General features: G+C 48.0%; 1 protein-coding gene across 6 annotated transcripts; it reads left to right on the top strand.

The window, feature by feature from the left end:
- The first annotated feature begins 1,174 nt into the window (after nucleotides 1-1,174).
- Nucleotides 1,175-8,424, top strand: LOC127294496 (putative ribonuclease H protein At1g65750). Of its 6 annotated transcripts, none has more exons than XM_071818946.1 (4): nucleotides 1,175-1,414; nucleotides 2,796-4,024; nucleotides 4,101-4,115; nucleotides 4,768-8,424. In XM_071818946.1, the coding sequence occupies exon 4, from the start codon at nucleotides 6,300-6,302 to the stop codon at nucleotides 8,049-8,051; it is 1,752 nt and encodes a 583-aa protein (XP_071675047.1). In that variant the 5' UTR covers nucleotides 1,175-1,414; nucleotides 2,796-4,024; nucleotides 4,101-4,115; nucleotides 4,768-6,299; the 3' UTR covers nucleotides 8,052-8,424. The 6 variants fall into 6 exon arrangements, with proteins under 6 accessions (XP_071675047.1, XP_071675046.1, XP_071675045.1 ...); XM_071818945.1 differs by having other exon boundaries at nucleotides 4,101-4,156; nucleotides 4,783-8,424; XM_071818944.1 differs by having other exon boundaries at nucleotides 4,101-4,156.
- Nucleotides 8,425-15,923: the final 7,499 nt, after the last annotated feature.

The raw sequence follows: 15,923 nt of genomic DNA, 5'->3' as shown, positions 1-15,923 counted from the left end.
GGAGACCCTCAAGCAAACCCTGCGCGCATGGAGGCTATCGGGGGCGTTGACGACACAAGTAGGAAAACTCCACCTAGGAAGATTCTCATCGGCCCACGCATCAGCCTCTCGCTCCCCCACCTACCCCTCTCTCTCCTCTTTAATACTCCACCTACCAAGCACTCTCTCTCCTCTGCCATTTGCTGCTGGCACATGTTATGGGGGTTAACCGGTGTCGAGATTCTAATTTTTTATCCGGCGTTTGTTGTCACCGACCCCAATACATAGTAGACATGTGTGTTGTCGGCTGGTACTTGGGGATCAGCGGTGGAGATGCTCTAAGGGATGCAAAAAAAAGCGTATAAGGGGCCTCGCGGGCTCCCCGGAATAGATCGCTCAAATAGAAACCTTAAAACAAAATATTTCACTAATGGACCCACCTATCAGTTTTTAAAATTATTTTCCCTCTCTTCTCCTTCTTCCACACCGGGATACCACATATGTGACCACCACCCATCCACCTCCCAACACCGCCCCCACCTCCGCAAGAAGTGAATAACACGATGACAAATGGGGGTGCGGAGGAGAAGGCGGACAAGCTGCGGCAGCTGCTGAGCAAGGCCGACTGCGATCCACTCTGGATCGTTCTGCGTCGGAGCTAGGCCCTAGGACACTGTCTTCCGCGCGTTCCTGCTGGAAGCCTACGGCCACCTCCGCAAGTGCAGCTTCACATCTGGCGTCAGTCAGGCCACGTCGTCGACCACGCCCCCACCAAGCACCTTTTCGAAGTCATCAACGCGCACAAGAGCATCCAACGCTCTACGCTGACAAGATACCCAGGGACAACTTGATAAGAAGAAGCGGTGGAATTTGGGCCGGTGTGGCCAAAGTTGACCGGATTTGGCACAATTCCGTCGAGTCCCACATCAGAAGGGCACCAGCGTGGCTTGAAACTTCCCTTTCGCCAATCGTTGATCGGTTTATAGGGCATTGGGAATTTTGGCTTTAAAACTGGACAAATAACGTTCTCGGCTGGATTCTCGGTGTCCTTAAATATTCTAAGGGTTTGACCAGTTTTACCGAATATGGACGATTTTTTCAAGGAAAATCTTAAAAGTTTGAAATTTTAAGGGTTTGACCACTTTTCAGAGTTGCTATTGCTCTTACTCTTCTCATGTTCAGCGGGTCTCACATGTCCACTCAAGCACCCACCCCAACCTTGGTTCCTAGTTCCTACACGGGGTGTCTCGAACCTTCTCACACCAAGAAAACCCTCTCCGCTCTCCGGCGAGCTCGCCTCAGTTCTCCACCCTCCAAAGCATAAGCAGGGCACTTGGACATCCACACTCCTCCCCTCCACGGCTCCACCCTACTAGGCTGGGGCGTGAAGTCAGTAAAGATCCATTCGCGCACTCCCACAGATTTGTTCTTCTCGGTGAGGAACCCATCCTATTTTTCTTGGATCGTTCTCATGAGCTTTTTTCTTTCACTTGGCTGTACTGTTTGTTTTTGGAGGATCAATCAATTGGAAGCAATGCTAATTAATTAAATAGAAGATATATAATCAACCCGGCGGTTCTTGCTACCCGGCCCCAAACTTGGAGATTTTTTCATGAAATTGAGCTTTTTTCCTCTGTTATTTTCTTTTCTTCCCCACTGCGTTGAGTGCGAATCAACTCCATTTTATACCCACGATTTTTTTTCCCATTTTTTGGGAAACGGAATGCGCCTGGGAACTTTTTATAGGGGTAGGAAGATAGAGTATTTGCAGAGATTGGGAGAAGAGAAAACCTATTTCGCAGGTAGCTGAGAACGGAAACAGGCGCCGGCCGTAAACAAAAAGGAGATTAAAGTTTTCTTAGAAGGCAAGGGCACTATTTCGCCAGGCAAAAGTCCAAGACGAAGAAGTGCCTTATATTTTTGTCTGAACTGGTTTTGCTTTGTGCTGCCAAAGCTTCAATTTTTTGTCCAACCAAATGAATTAGTATTTTAGTATCATGTGATGCTCAACAGTTTCTTGGGAAGCGCATATCACAGAGAACACCAATAACTGCTATTGCCTTAACATCTTTTTAGTTCTTCCAAACCTTTCTGAAAGATGACTCTGCACATTGTTGTTCGAGAGAGAAAATGAGCCGCAGGTAGTGGTAAATGTTGGTGCAGAGTCGAAACCCATCAGAAATCATGGCAATGTGTAGGATAAGGTGGCAAACCTTTTTGATCATTCGTGTGAACTGTATCGAAATGGGAAGGTTCATCGGTGATTGTACCTCTTTAGTTATGTTAGGATAGCATCTATGCAAATTTCTTACAGCTTTTCTGCAATGCTCCCCCAAATTGTGGCTGTTTCAGCATTATCCATTCCACAAACATGAAAGCCTTTTGAAGAAAGTTAGTTTCGTTGTTACTTTTCTTTATTTATTATTTGCTTAAGACATATACCTTGAAGAAACCACACGAAGTCCATAATGGTAATATAATCAGTTAGAAAATGCAGTATGGACCAACCTATTTACAGTACATAGATAATTATATGTTTCTGAAATTTTGCATGGAAAATTCGCATTTAATCACTTATAGCACATATAATTGTATCAAACTTGGTACATATGTATGCACATATCCATCAACATTTGACAGGATTCTCTAAGGTGGAGCCACCATCACAACCAGCTCAATACTTATATATCACTCCCCTTTGTTTTCCTATCACCTTTAGTTTTATCAGTTTGATAAATTGCTAATGGGGCGCACATCTTGCTTTTCTGCATTTGTCCTTGCCTATTGCTCACACTTCTTTGGTGTTTTAATTTCAGTAATGACATTAGTGGATGTTATTGACTTGGAATATGATGAGTGGTATGTCAAAGTAGATGTTATTGATTTGAGCACTGATGAAGATAGTGTTAAAAAATATGGCAATTTTGAAGAAGAAGATGACGATGATAATGTTCCTCGGTCTGAAAATCTAGCTGAAGCTGCAACATCCTCGCCAATTTCAGAACAAGGTGTTGCTGCTACAGCATCCTTATCACTGGTAGATCATGGTTCTGCCATGTCCTCCTTAATGACAGATAAGTCTATGCAGCCTGAAAATCAGGATTTTCTTGCAACAAGTGATGTCTCAAAAGAAGCTACGCATTCTGGGAATCACGAGCTTATAGCAGGCGATTGTGTGGGCAAAGCTATGCAGTCTGAACATGAAGCTGGCATATTCTCGCCAATGACAGAACAAGCTGCTGCCACGTCCTTGTTATTGACAAAACAAGGTGCCATCATATCGTCATTAAAGATAGACAAGTCCATTCTGTCTGGGAATCAGGTGTTTGCTGCAGCACTTGATTATGCAGAAGATGATGGTAATGTTCCTCAGTCTGAAAATCTAGGTGAAGCTGCAACATCCTCGCCAATTTCAGAACAAGACACTACTGCTTCAGCATCCCAAGGAAATACTACAATGAATGACAAGGTTTGCAACAGTGGTTCAAATGGATGCACAATTCAAGGCTGTACAAATAGTGAACATGGAGGCACACATCTATGCATAATCCATAATTCAAGGCCGCACATAAGATGCTGTGCAGTCATTGAGTGCACCAAGGTAGCGCGTAAGGGCAGTCAAGGCCGCACAGACCGTTGTATTAAGCATGGGGGCGGCAAGAGGTGTAAGTATGATCGTTGTGGGAAAGGTGCCAAAGGGAAGACAGATTATTGCATTGCGCATGGCGGGGGAAGGCGATGCAAGTTTCAAGGATGCAAGAAGCATGCACAAGGGCCAAGGGATTATTGTCTGGAACATGGTGGCGGCAGACGCAAGTATCTAGGATGTAGCGCAGGCACATGTGGGGAAGATCTCTGCTCTATGCACATAACAAGTTTGTTGAGTGGTAATAATTCTGACCATAAAATGATGCCAGCACCACCAGCACCCGCATGTCAGGCCAAGATGGTAGAACCATCCAAAAGAAGAAACTCTCACTCAGTGATTGGAGGGGGATCTCAGAAAAGGCAGAACACCAATGATTATGTTAACACTTCTGTTGAGGTATGAAATGTGTTAATTATGTACTTGTGAGGTAAACCAGTTTTATTTTTACTCATAAGTGTTTGCATATTTCCAGACTGGAGAGCAAAAGGTCAGAGTTTTTCTTTTTCAGAACGATATGCTGAAAGCACAGTGAGTAAACAACTCTTTACCTTGTTTCTAGTATAGGTTTTTTCCACTTACCATTCTCTCGGTTGAGTAGGCCATGCGTGAAATGACGAGCATTTTTAACTGTGAATACATAATTATGAATTGACTAAGTAAGCAAACAGTATGATTAGCACGTTTATTCTCTACCCTTTACTTCTAGCATCACTGCATCAGTCCTTTTGTTAAATGGGTGCAGAGAACATAAACATAGCACATAAGGATGAACTATCAGCACCCTTTACTTCTAGGATCACTGCATCTGTCACCAACAGTTGGTATTTCGTGAAAAAAATTCTTCTTTTGTTGATTCTGGATTGGTAATCTGGGCAACAAAGAAACCATGCGCATGCTTTCATTCACTAGTGACACACAAGCTGGTTGTGGCTTCTCAGCTTCCATTCATCCATGTAGCTAGAAGAGTGATAAGGTATGAACTGATTTTGTAATATAACAAACATTTATGCTCTGTGCTTAGATAAACTGGACTTCCAGCACTGTGAATGTGTAAGTTCAATGAGTAAAATAGCAACTATGGGATCTGATTTGACCTCGAAACATTCTAATGATTGGTGTGCTCACTTGTCACTTAACAGGCAAACAACTCGCAGGTTGAATCCGAGAGTGACCTCTGCAGCAGGATCTCCATCGCGCAGCTAGCTACGACTTCTCCGACTGCGGTCTATAAGAGTTGACAGAGGAGGTCTACACTGCACTTGATCACAATTCATTTATTTTGTGGTAAGTTTGTTGTCAAGATGGCATCAGACAACTCTCGTCTGTGGTTTAACTGAATACTAGTAGTGATTATGGTCAGAGCTCTGGAGATATGAGCTAGAAACAAGCTCTGAATTCTGAACTAGGACATGTCTGGACTGAAGATATTTTTACGTAAGGTAGAAAAATCCTCTGGGCTAGGCAATGTTTTTCTGCTCGATCCCATTCCCGTGGGGATGAACTGGCTGCTTGTTTGGAAGGAAATATGGACTGATATATTTTGAGTTCAAGCATCTCTGAAACATTTTTGAGCACAAACTGACGAGGGAAAAAAGCTGCAGTACTAAGCATTTTTTTTTTTTTGAAATGGAGGCTATGCCCCAGCCTCTTTATGGATTCATGCAGTGTTTGATAAGCACAAATAGTTTGTCAAAGTTGCATATACCTGAACAGTCAGAGAGGCGAAGCAAAATACTCCATCCCGAAAAGGATGTTGGAGATTCATCTAAATTCGGACGCCATCTGTATCTCGTGCTGTTGTGGTCTTGTGTGATAGGAGAGCTTTGACGGATGAGGAATGGTGGCTAAGGAAAACGCTGAAGCATACGGTGCTTGGGTTATCATCTCTGGAGCGAACGATGGCAAGGCAGAGGTCGAGGATGCGCTGGATGAAAGAAGGAGACGCCAACACTAAGCTTTTCCATGCTGTGGCGAATGGACGAAGGACTAGAAATTTTATTCCCTACATTAAACACAATGGAGAAGTCATTACTGACCAAAGCAGAAAGGAGGAGGTGTTCTTCGATGTATATCAGCAGATGTTGGGTCAGATTCACACTAGGGAGGCTGGTCTTGATTTGGAGGAGCTGGGGCTGCCAACTCAAAGGGAGCTACTTCAAGACTTGGGTGCGATTTTCACCGAGGAGGAGGTCTGGAAGGTTGTCAAGGAACTGCCAGCTGATCGTGCACCAGGTCCGGATGGGTTTGTCGGTGCTTTCTACCACCGTGCTTGGGGGATTATCAAGCATGAGATCATGGATGCAGTGTTGAAGCTATATGTGGGTGATGGCCGAAATTTTGGCAAGATAAATTGCGCCTACATAACTTTGGTGCCAAAGAAATCGGACACTGAGGAAGTTGGCGACTATCGACCTATCAGTTTGGTTCATAGTTTTGCCAAACTTTTCTCTAAGCTGCTTGCGAATAGGCTAAGGCCAAAGATGGAGAAGCTAGTAAGCTGCAACCAGTCAGCATTCATAAAGGGCAGGAATCTCCATGACAACTTCCTTCTAGTTCGTCAGTTAGCGAGGAAAATCCACACCTCCAAAGAGCAAGGGTGCTGCTGAAACTTGACATTTCTAGAGCCTTTGACTCCCTGTCCTGGCCATTTCTGCTGGAGATTCTTGCGAGGATGGGATTCCCGGACTGTTGGCTGCAATGGATTCAGATTGCTCTGCGTACGGCAAGCACAAAGCTTCTGGTCAATGGTGTCCCGGGCAGAAAAATTCGGCATGCCAGGGGGGTTAGGCAAGGTGACCCACTATCTCCCCAACTCTTTGTTTTGGCCATGGAGGTGGTGACGCTGATGTTCTGCCAAGCTGCGGCTCGGGAGCTCTTATCCCCAATTGGCAGATGTTCCCAGGTGCAAAGACTCTCGATCTTTGCGGATGATGTGGTGGTTTTTGTGAAACCTACATTGCGGGATCTTGTGACAGTAAGAGAACTGTTAAGGATCTTTGGCGATGCCTCTGGCTTGCGTGTAAACTACAGAAAGACGGCAGCGACTATGATCAGGGGTGCTGAGCTGGAGAGGGAGAGGGTGTCCACAATTCTAACTTGCCAGATAGCCGATTTCCCCATCAGATATCTTGGGCTCCAACTGGCATTAAAACCCCTAACTAGGGCGCAATGGCAACCCATGATTGACGCGGCGGTGAAGATTGTCCCACCGTGGCAGAGAGGTCTGATCACCAAGGCGGGTAGGGTCGTCTTGGTTCAAGCAGTGATGACAGCGAGGCCCATACACCACCTGCTGGTTGCAGAAGCTCCGGTGTGGGTTCTGGAGGAAATTGAGAAGGGGCTGAGAGGCTTTTTGTGGGCTGCCAAGGATAAGGCTAATGGCGGACAATGCCTTGTTGCTTGGGACCAAATCTGCAGACCCAGGGAGCTTGGAGGGCTTGGCATAAGGAATCTTCGCCTCCAAGGGTTGGCGTTAAGGATGAGATGGGAGTGGCTCCGGAGAACTGACCATACTAGGCCATGGCAGGGGTTGCCGATGCTCAAAGATGACAAAGCAAGAGAGGCTTTTGACAGTTTGGTCAGGATTGACACGGGCTCCGGAAGATCGGTTCTCTTCTGGAGAGACAGATGGATTCATGGATGCGCGGCGGAGGACTTTGCACCGGGGATTACGCAACATGTCAAGACGAGGGTTAGGAACTCTAGAACGGTGGAGCAAGCGATGCGCGGGAATGCCTGGATGTTGGATATACAAGGCTGTGTGGCAACGCTTGGGGCAAGAGAGTGTGTCAGGCTCTGGCTGGCGATATCCTCTACTCGGCGCGATCCTACTGCCGACGATGTATACAGATGGCCGTGGAGCAGCTCAGGTATGTATACGGTGAGTTCGGCGTATGAGATGATGACCCAGGGTGGTGTCAGATTTGAATTGGCTGACGCAATTTGGAGGAGCCATGCAACGCCCAAGAGCAAGCTTTTCGTCTGGCTGGCGGCACAGCACCGTATATGGACGTCCGATCGACGTGCGAGGCACGGCTTGCAGGATGCGCCATCACTTTGCTATGTCTGTTTGCAGGAGGAGGACACGGCTGAGCATATCCTCGTCAGGTGTGTTTATGCCAGGGAGGTTTGGTGGGGGTGTGGTCAGAGACTAGGGATGCACTTCCAAACTCCAGAGGAGAACAGCTCCCTGACGGAGTGGTGGACCAAGGAGAGGGGTAGGTTTAGGGCTAAGGAGAAAAGATGGTTTGATGGTTTGGTCTGCACTGTTGGCCACGCGCTATGGAAGCTAAGGAATGCGTGGTGCTTTGGCAATGTCCATAGCCAGTACCCGGTGGAGGTTTTGGTCACACGCATACTAGAGGAGTTCAGGATGTATCGAGTAACGCATGATCAGGGAGTAGGAGTGTTAGACAATGGTTAGAGAGAGTAGTCTTGTTTAGTTTTGGGGAGTCTAAATCCTTGCATGGTTCCATGTAAGGTATTCTTGTAAATGTTTTTCTGCCTTCTATAAAAGTATGGTACGCTTTCGCGTACTCTCAAAAAAAAAAAAACCGTTTGCATCAATCAGGAGGCTTCCGACTAGCCAGGTGCATACATTTGCGCGCAGATATGCTTCACTCCATCCTCGATTCGACAGATATGATAATGTAATTTATTTTTAGAAGGCTGTAGTACTGACAGAAGCAGGAAATTACACACTGAGACAAATCTAATCTCCAAGCTGAGACTAGTTAGCTTTTGTTATAATTCTAAAAATTCGTGCAATTATGACGATGAGCCTCCTAGCTGTATTGTGAGCAAACTGATGGACGATGTAATTTTGTTATCTAAATATAAATAAAGTTGCCGTGGTGGCTTTCTCTCAAAAACTGAAGCAGAGATGGAATCTAATCTTCAAGCTGAGACTAGCTATATTTTAAAAAAAAAACAATAGGTATCCTCCCGGATACCATAATTATGAATCTAATCGCTTAATTTTTAAGATGACGAATTATGGTATCCTCCCGGATAGCAAATTGGTCCGGCTCGCCAAGTGCTTCCCGCAGAAGAGGCAGTAGCACTTGCCCTTCCAGCCGCCCCTGATGCACCTGTGTTCCTGTACACGGGCGAGGAATACCTTTGCCTCCATCCAGCACTCCGCCTTGCAGCTCCACCCTTTGCAGAAGGGTATGTTAGGTACCCTGTACTTGCACACCTCTGGCCGATCTGAATAATGAACACAACAACATACAAGAAGGAAGAATTAAGTAGAGAAGAGAACACAGCTAAACAGGATCCGGCAGTGAACACGAACCGTCGTCGCCCGCCGCAACAGATGTAGGGTTTGCGTCCAAGATCACGAGCACTAGGAGAAAGCAGAGAGCGGCACGCCTCATGTCCATGATCGATGCCTACCAGCCAGCTTAATCTGCTTCTGCTAGCCTAGCAGGCTTTCTCTCACACTCTTTACGGTGGGCAATTCTTCTAAATCAGTGTGCGAACTGCATTAAGGATGGCGTTAACTATATATAGGCGTTCCTTGCAGTTAGAGAATCAAGGATCTAGCTACCGTTTTTTTTGTTATAACCACCTGCGACTCTGCGAGAGGAGAGGAGGGAAGAAAGGATCGCGTCCGGGAATCAAGTTACCTGATCAAAGATTCCAAGACTTCCTGCATTTTATTTTAAACTTGAAAAACTGGGCACCGCAAGAAAACTCTACTACTCCACCTGATCCATAATAAGTATGCTTCAATTGTATGGGAGAGCAGTTTAAAAAAAAGTCTATAAGAGATCAGTAGAGGAAAACAAGGAGCTTAGTAAAGGAAAGAAAAGGATTTTCTCAACTATTCTGATTTTTTTTTGCAAATTCATAGAGTTTTACTGATTAATTGATAGTGATTAACTGATGGGATTACAATCACTCCGAAGAGTATCAATGGGAAAACATGGGTTATAGTTAATCCACAGACATCTCTTCCTATCAATGCTAGCTTGTTTAGCACATAGATGGGCAGCCATGTTTGCTTCACGCCCAGCAAAAACAATGCTAACACTAGTTAAAGCTCTACTAATCTCCCTAATTTTCTGGCAAATTGATCTAATTTCTGAGTGGTTATCATCATCCGCATTACATAGGTTCACCTGAGAGTCACTTTCTATGATCACTTGGTTATAGCCTTTCTCCACCGCGAGTCTAATTCCCTCTTGGATTGCCATCGCCTCCATAGTCTAATTCCCTTTCGGATTGCCATCGCCTCCATAGTCATTGCATTTGCCACATGTTCATGCCAGAGAGCTTGCAATCTGATCAGGTTCCCTGGTGGTCACGAACGACCAGGCCGGTGCCTCTAGACATGGTATCATCAAAGAAACTTGCATCTGTATTGATCTTTATAGTATCCGGCTCGGGAGGTTTTCAACGTACCTTCTGCGTTTGAATCTTTTTCTTCCTTTCTCGACCGATTTGAGCGATCGAGGGTGGTTTGCAAGACCCACTGGACTGAACCAGTCATAGTACGACCCCCTTCGCCATGCTTGCGCGCATTCCTTTCTTTCCATGTAGCCCACCATCTGCATATATATGATCATACTAATATGATCAGACGAGCGCATGGCGCCATTACTACATGTTCTCCCATAGTACATGGAAACATGGAAACGGTATGAACTTTCCTGAACCGGAATCGCCGTACCGAATCGAGGTTCGTGGATGAGATACGATACGGTACAATTCGGTTATCGGGTCCGTCGGTACAAAACCCAGATTCAGCGGCCCCGTATGCTAGGTTCACGTTTCAAAACGAGCAATCACACATGGAACAGAAGCCTAATCGATCAGTAATATCATGCGAACGGAAGCCTAATCATATTAGAAAACTATTGATATGATCCATGGAATCAATTAATCAATTGGATCCTTTTTCTGCCATCAATGGATCAATTGATATAAGTATCCTCCGGTTCAACGCCTACTCCTGCCAATATCTGCGCATATCATTCTTCTCAGCTGGTTATAGTGGGGAGTAATTTATACTAGTAACATATGTCATGTTACTAGTCTAGGTTATTACTTTCATATAGTGGGTAGTACTCCCTCCGTCTCAGATTAACAGACGCGCACGTAGTTTAAGAAATTTATTGGCATGTCATTACTACCTCCGTTTCGGTTTACTCGAGCGGCCTCCTCGAGGAGCCGAGTCTGCCGCTCCGCCTCCTCCTTCTCCCATTGCTCCCTCGACCAGACGCAAGCCTAGTCGAGGGGCATGGCATTGTCGGCGGGGACGAGGTCCTGGAGGGACCTCGCCATGACGGCCTCGAGGATTGCGGCGTCCTCGGCGTCGTGGACCTCCTCCACCTTCACCGGCTTGCGCTTCCGCTCGCCGGAGGTGCCTGGTTCACGCTTGGGGCGAACCAGGCGGAGGTGGCCGCGTGGCGTCGAGGGCTCGCGGATGGCGATCCCGCCGCCACTTCGATTACGGTTGCGCGTCGGGGAAAGCGGCTCCGGTTTCACCGGCGCCAATGATGGCGCCGACCTGGAGATCGGCGTCGACCTCGACGCCGAACCGGACGACGAGGAGCTGGCAGCCATGCGCCGTGGCTGCCAGCTGCCGTCGGGCCGATGCCCTCGACGGCGGGGGCGTCGTCAGAACGGGCGCATTGCCGCCCTCGATGTGCTCGATGACGGCGTCGAGCGTCCGGCCCGACACGCTCCACCAACGCTTGTGTCCCGCGGCGTTGTTGCGCGGAGGCGGAGGCGGCGGGCCGTCGTAGGAGGCGAGCTCCTGCTCCCACCGCCGCAGGAAATAGGAGTTCCACGCCGTGTAGTTGTCGGGGTGGTGGCGCCGCGGCGAGCGGGGATTATTTAGGCGGGGCTGGACCCGGTGATTTAATGTCGCGTGGATGCTATGCGTCCGCGGCGAGCTGACCGGCGGCAGCCTTTACTGCACGGGGAAGACGATGCGTGTGCCGCTGACCGGCCGGGTCCACCTCTGCGGCGAAGCCGAAGCGAAAGCGCGTGAGAGATTTCTCGGCGTTTCGCGCGCTTTCGCTTCGTCCGGACTCCCCGAGCGCGCCCCGGTAGGCCGGGGTTGGCGTGGGCTTGCCGGATGGATGAAGGCCAAAATCCAGGGAAAAGAAGAAACCGGGGACGTGGCTGGGCCATTTTTTGCGGTCCGGATGAAAAAATAGCTAGCCGAGAGCCTATTCGGGGAGACGAGTGGAGTACTCAATGGGCACCATTGTCGAGGGTACTCCTCGGCAATGCCCTCCGTTTGGGGCTTAGGGTTAGCGGAATCCTGCAAGCTGACACGAGACATCGGTTCACAGACAAGCGGGGAGAGCGATTTACCCAGGTTCGGGGCCCTCGATGAGGTAAAACCCTTACGTCCTGCCTGTCTGTTCTTGATTATGATGATAATGGGTTACAATGGGGTGTCGAATAGTTCGGCTGAGTTCTCGTTGAGAGGCTAAGTATTGCGGCGACCTAGCTCTAGGTTTTATGGTGGCTAAGGTTGCTACGATTGGTTCTGTCCCTCGGCAGCCCCTCTCCTGGCCTTTATATAGGAGGCCAGGTCTCAAGAGGTCTAACCAAGTACGACTAGGTTTACAACAGCTTTAGATCTAATATTTCCTTGTTCGGCCGCTTCCTTGTCTTGCCCGCCAAGGATTCCTCTGGTGCGCCGCCCAGGTGGCCCATCTTGCCTCCAGGTGTCTTCATGGGCCTCCAACTAATCAATACAGGATAGGGCAATGTCGGTTACCCGAAGGGTAATGCCCACGTCAGTAGCCCCCGAGTGTCTAGCCGAACATTGTTCGGGTAGAGACTGAAGCATGTTTTCTGTTGATATTCTTCTCCTTGATTGTCCTTGTTTGCCTTGAATCAGCATTGTCCTTTTTATCGGGTGCGCGTCAGCGCTCCCGATGGGAGTAGCCCCCGAATCTAGGTACGGATGCTTGCAATCCGTGCGTATACTCAAGTTGTACTACTCGAGCATTCTTCTCTGCCGAAGTTTTCTGCAGGTCTTCATAGGTCATCCGATATATTTTCCACTTGCAAGGGATAATGAGTAACATGCCCAACTTTTGTTGGTTAACTACCGATGGCAAAACAATGTTACTCTACACAGAATCAAGTCCCCGAGCATGATCCTGGAGTGCAAAAAAATTTATCGGGTGCGCTTCCGGCGCTCCCGATGGGAGTAGCCCCCGAGTCTGGGCACAGGTGCTTGCAACTGGGTGCAGACTCGAGCTAAACAACCCTCTTTTTCTTCATCACTTTTTTCTTCAACATATCGGGTGCGCGTCAGCGCTCCCGATGGGAGTAGCCCCCGAGTCTAAGCGCAGATGCTTCGTAATCTGTGCTTAGATTCAAGTTCACCATCCGATAGTTTTTTTTATTCCTTCAAGTGTTTCAGGCAACCTTTATGACGTCATTGATGACGTTTTATCGATATCTTGATTTTGACTGACAAGACGTGACCCGCTGGGCCCATTCTCTCTCTGTCTGGTCCTGTTTTCAAGCAATTTCCGGTCTCCGCGCACAGTTACCAAGGTGTCTCCTCGATTCCCGCAACCATCAATCGGAAATAGGCCCGTTTGATAGACTGGCATCAACGACACGTGCCCACGCAACTCTTCTCCTCTTAAGATCTCCAAAGGGCGGGAAATCCCTAATCTTTTCCCACATCTACCTTTGCCTTTCTTCTTCTTCTTCTTCTTTCCGCAGCCGCTGCGCCGCCGCCACCGCTTCTCCAATCTTTCCCAGATCTAGACAATGGTGAAGAAGAAGATCGTTACTGCCGCCGGCAGCTCTACGACTGGTGGTGCCGCCGCCAAATCTTCCTCCACTCTCTCAAGGAAGAGTCCTTCTGATGCTCCTCCCGCAGCTCCGGCGTCGCCGGCGCCGCCAGGCTCATTAGCCAAGCCAGGAGATTGGCTGGCATCCTCCATCACGAAACGTGATGAGAAGAGGGCTCGAAGCCTTGGGTTAGTCTCCCCCGACGAGGGGAACGTGATACTTCCTGGTGCGATTTCTCGGCCCAATCTCCCTGCTGGTTTTACCGTGGTGTTCTTATCATTCCTATATCGGGGTCTTTCGCTTCCTGCCCATGAATTCCTCCTTCGCCTTCTTCGGACTTATGAAATCCAACTGTGGCAACTTACTCCCAACTCAATCCTTCACGTTGATGTGTTTATCACCCTCTGTGAGACATTTTTGGGCATCGAGCCTCATTTTGGATTGTGGAAGAAAATCTTCTACGTTAAGAGGTACAGCAGTAGCAATGGATCCTTCGTCATTGGAGGTGTGGGGTTCGTGGCTCGCTCAGAGGTTAACTATTTTAGTTTCCCGATGAGAGAATCCGTGCAAGGATGGAGACTGAAATGGTTTTATGTCAAAGATTCTGTGACAACCGAGTCCCAGCTCCCTTGCTTTGTCGACGTTCTTGAGGCTAAGCCGAAAGATTCCTGGAAGAACATTCTTTCTTCTGACGAAAAGGCAGCAGCCGACGAGTTATTCACCAAATTCCTTCGGATCAAAGAAGCCGATGGACAAACCATGATTGGCACAGAGGTAGCAGCGGTGTTCTTGAGGCTTCGGGTTCAGCCAGTCATGGCGAGGGTTCGTCCAATGTGGATGTATACGGGTCCAAAAGATGAAACCAGAATCAATGTCGCTGAACTGTCGGAAAAGGAGCTGCTTGATGAAGTCCGTCGCCTTACTCTCTTTAGTCAGGAGGACTCGATCCCATTGATGTCTTCCTATGCTCCTCTCGACGCCAACCATCCGCTGTCAGAGGTAACTTTCTTTCTTATACCCTTATTATGCTGCTTTCGCTTAGTCGACAGTTTTTGCTTAGTCGACATATTTCCATTGTTCTTATTCACTCCATTCTTCAGCAGGTTCCCATAGTTTCTAGAAACTTGCAAGATTCACCAAATGACAATTATGAAGGAAGAGGTTCCTCAGTCCGTGTTGATTTTCGTACTGCCGAACATGTAGATCCAGAGGATGAATATGACAACCCGATAGATTCGGAAGCTTCCCATGAGAACCTTCCTTCCTCATCCGAGGATGCTTGCAACACAGAAGGATCAGTGCGCGATGATGACACTGATCATGATGCCTTTATTGATGCAGCTGTGGAGGAGGCCAGGTCTTCACCCGCGAAGAGATCAACTGGCGGCTTTGCCGACGAAGACGACCTCTTCGATATGTAAGTATCTTCTTCCCTGAAGCCGTACTTCATCCTTTTACTTCTTGCATTCCATTCATAGCTTTTTGTCGATCAATTCCCTTCACAGCGGCGAAGGTTTCGTCGAGCCGCCGGCCAAGAAGGCCAAACCCGGAGCCACTCCGCCGGACGTCGCTGCTTCTGAAGCGTCGGTTCCTAAAGCAGCCCCCGCAGCTCAAATATCAACCGCTTCCTCCCTTTCTAAAGGGAAAGATGCGCCTTCAACTGCCGCTACCAGGACTCCTCCTTCTGTAAGTCCCTCTTGATTGCAACACGAACCTCTCTGGTGTATATCTTGCTTAATGATTTTTCATCGAATATCCCCCTTTTTTCCTTTAGGACCTGCGAGGAGTTATCTCCTCTTTGGAGGCCTTCGCTTCCCAATTCACTTCTCTGGAAGCAGAGAAAGTTCGGCTCCAAAAGGAGGTTAAATCTTCCTCCTCGAAGTTAGATGGTGCGGTCAAGATAGCTGCCGAGGCCCGCCAAGAAGTCGACTCCTTGAAGGAGGAGCTGGGCAAGCTGAAAGAGAAGTTGAGGGAGGAAGAGGCGACCAGGCTAGCTGCCGAAGCTCGGGCGGCTGAAAAGGATGAACTCCTTCGCCAATCTTCATTGGCTTTACTTGGTAATCTCTTTTGTGCTCCACTGTCAATCATCGCACTTATGGGCTCAGCCTTTTATCAATGATCTCTTCTCATTCTACTCCTGCAGAAGCCGCCAACATTCCTGTCGACGCCTTGGACAAAATTCCAAACAACTCTCCGTCCAACGGCTTGTCGATGACTCTTGCTTCCCATCAGCTCACACGGAGCTTCTTGAGAAGGGAAAGGGTGCCATGGCGCGGATACACTCGATGATCTTCCCCAAGATCAGTCAAGATAAAACTCTGGGGCAGTTGATCGACGCCTTCGCGATTGACACCAAGGAGGTTATCGAGGTATTCAAACGCACTTCGCGTACCTATGGAGCCGTCCTTGCCTTCCAACTTATGATGGGTCACGGCTTTAAGGCCGATATTGAAGAAATGTCTAAGGAGCTGCCGAAGGAGGAGGATGGGCGGTTGGTCGATTTGAGCACCTTCAA

This window comes from Lolium perenne, chromosome 4 (genome assembly GCF_019359855.2).
Source record: "Lolium perenne isolate Kyuss_39 chromosome 4, Kyuss_2.0, whole genome shotgun sequence".
Taxonomy (NCBI): domain Eukaryota; kingdom Viridiplantae; phylum Streptophyta; class Magnoliopsida; order Poales; family Poaceae; genus Lolium; species Lolium perenne.
This window is presented reverse-complemented; position numbering and strand designations above follow the sequence as displayed.

What these genes read in the sequence shown, in the direction of transcription:
- LOC127294496 (XM_071818946.1), top strand. Translation starts at nt 6,300, where the DNA reads ATGGGATTCCCGGACTGTTGGCTGCAATGGATTCAGATTGCTCTGCGT.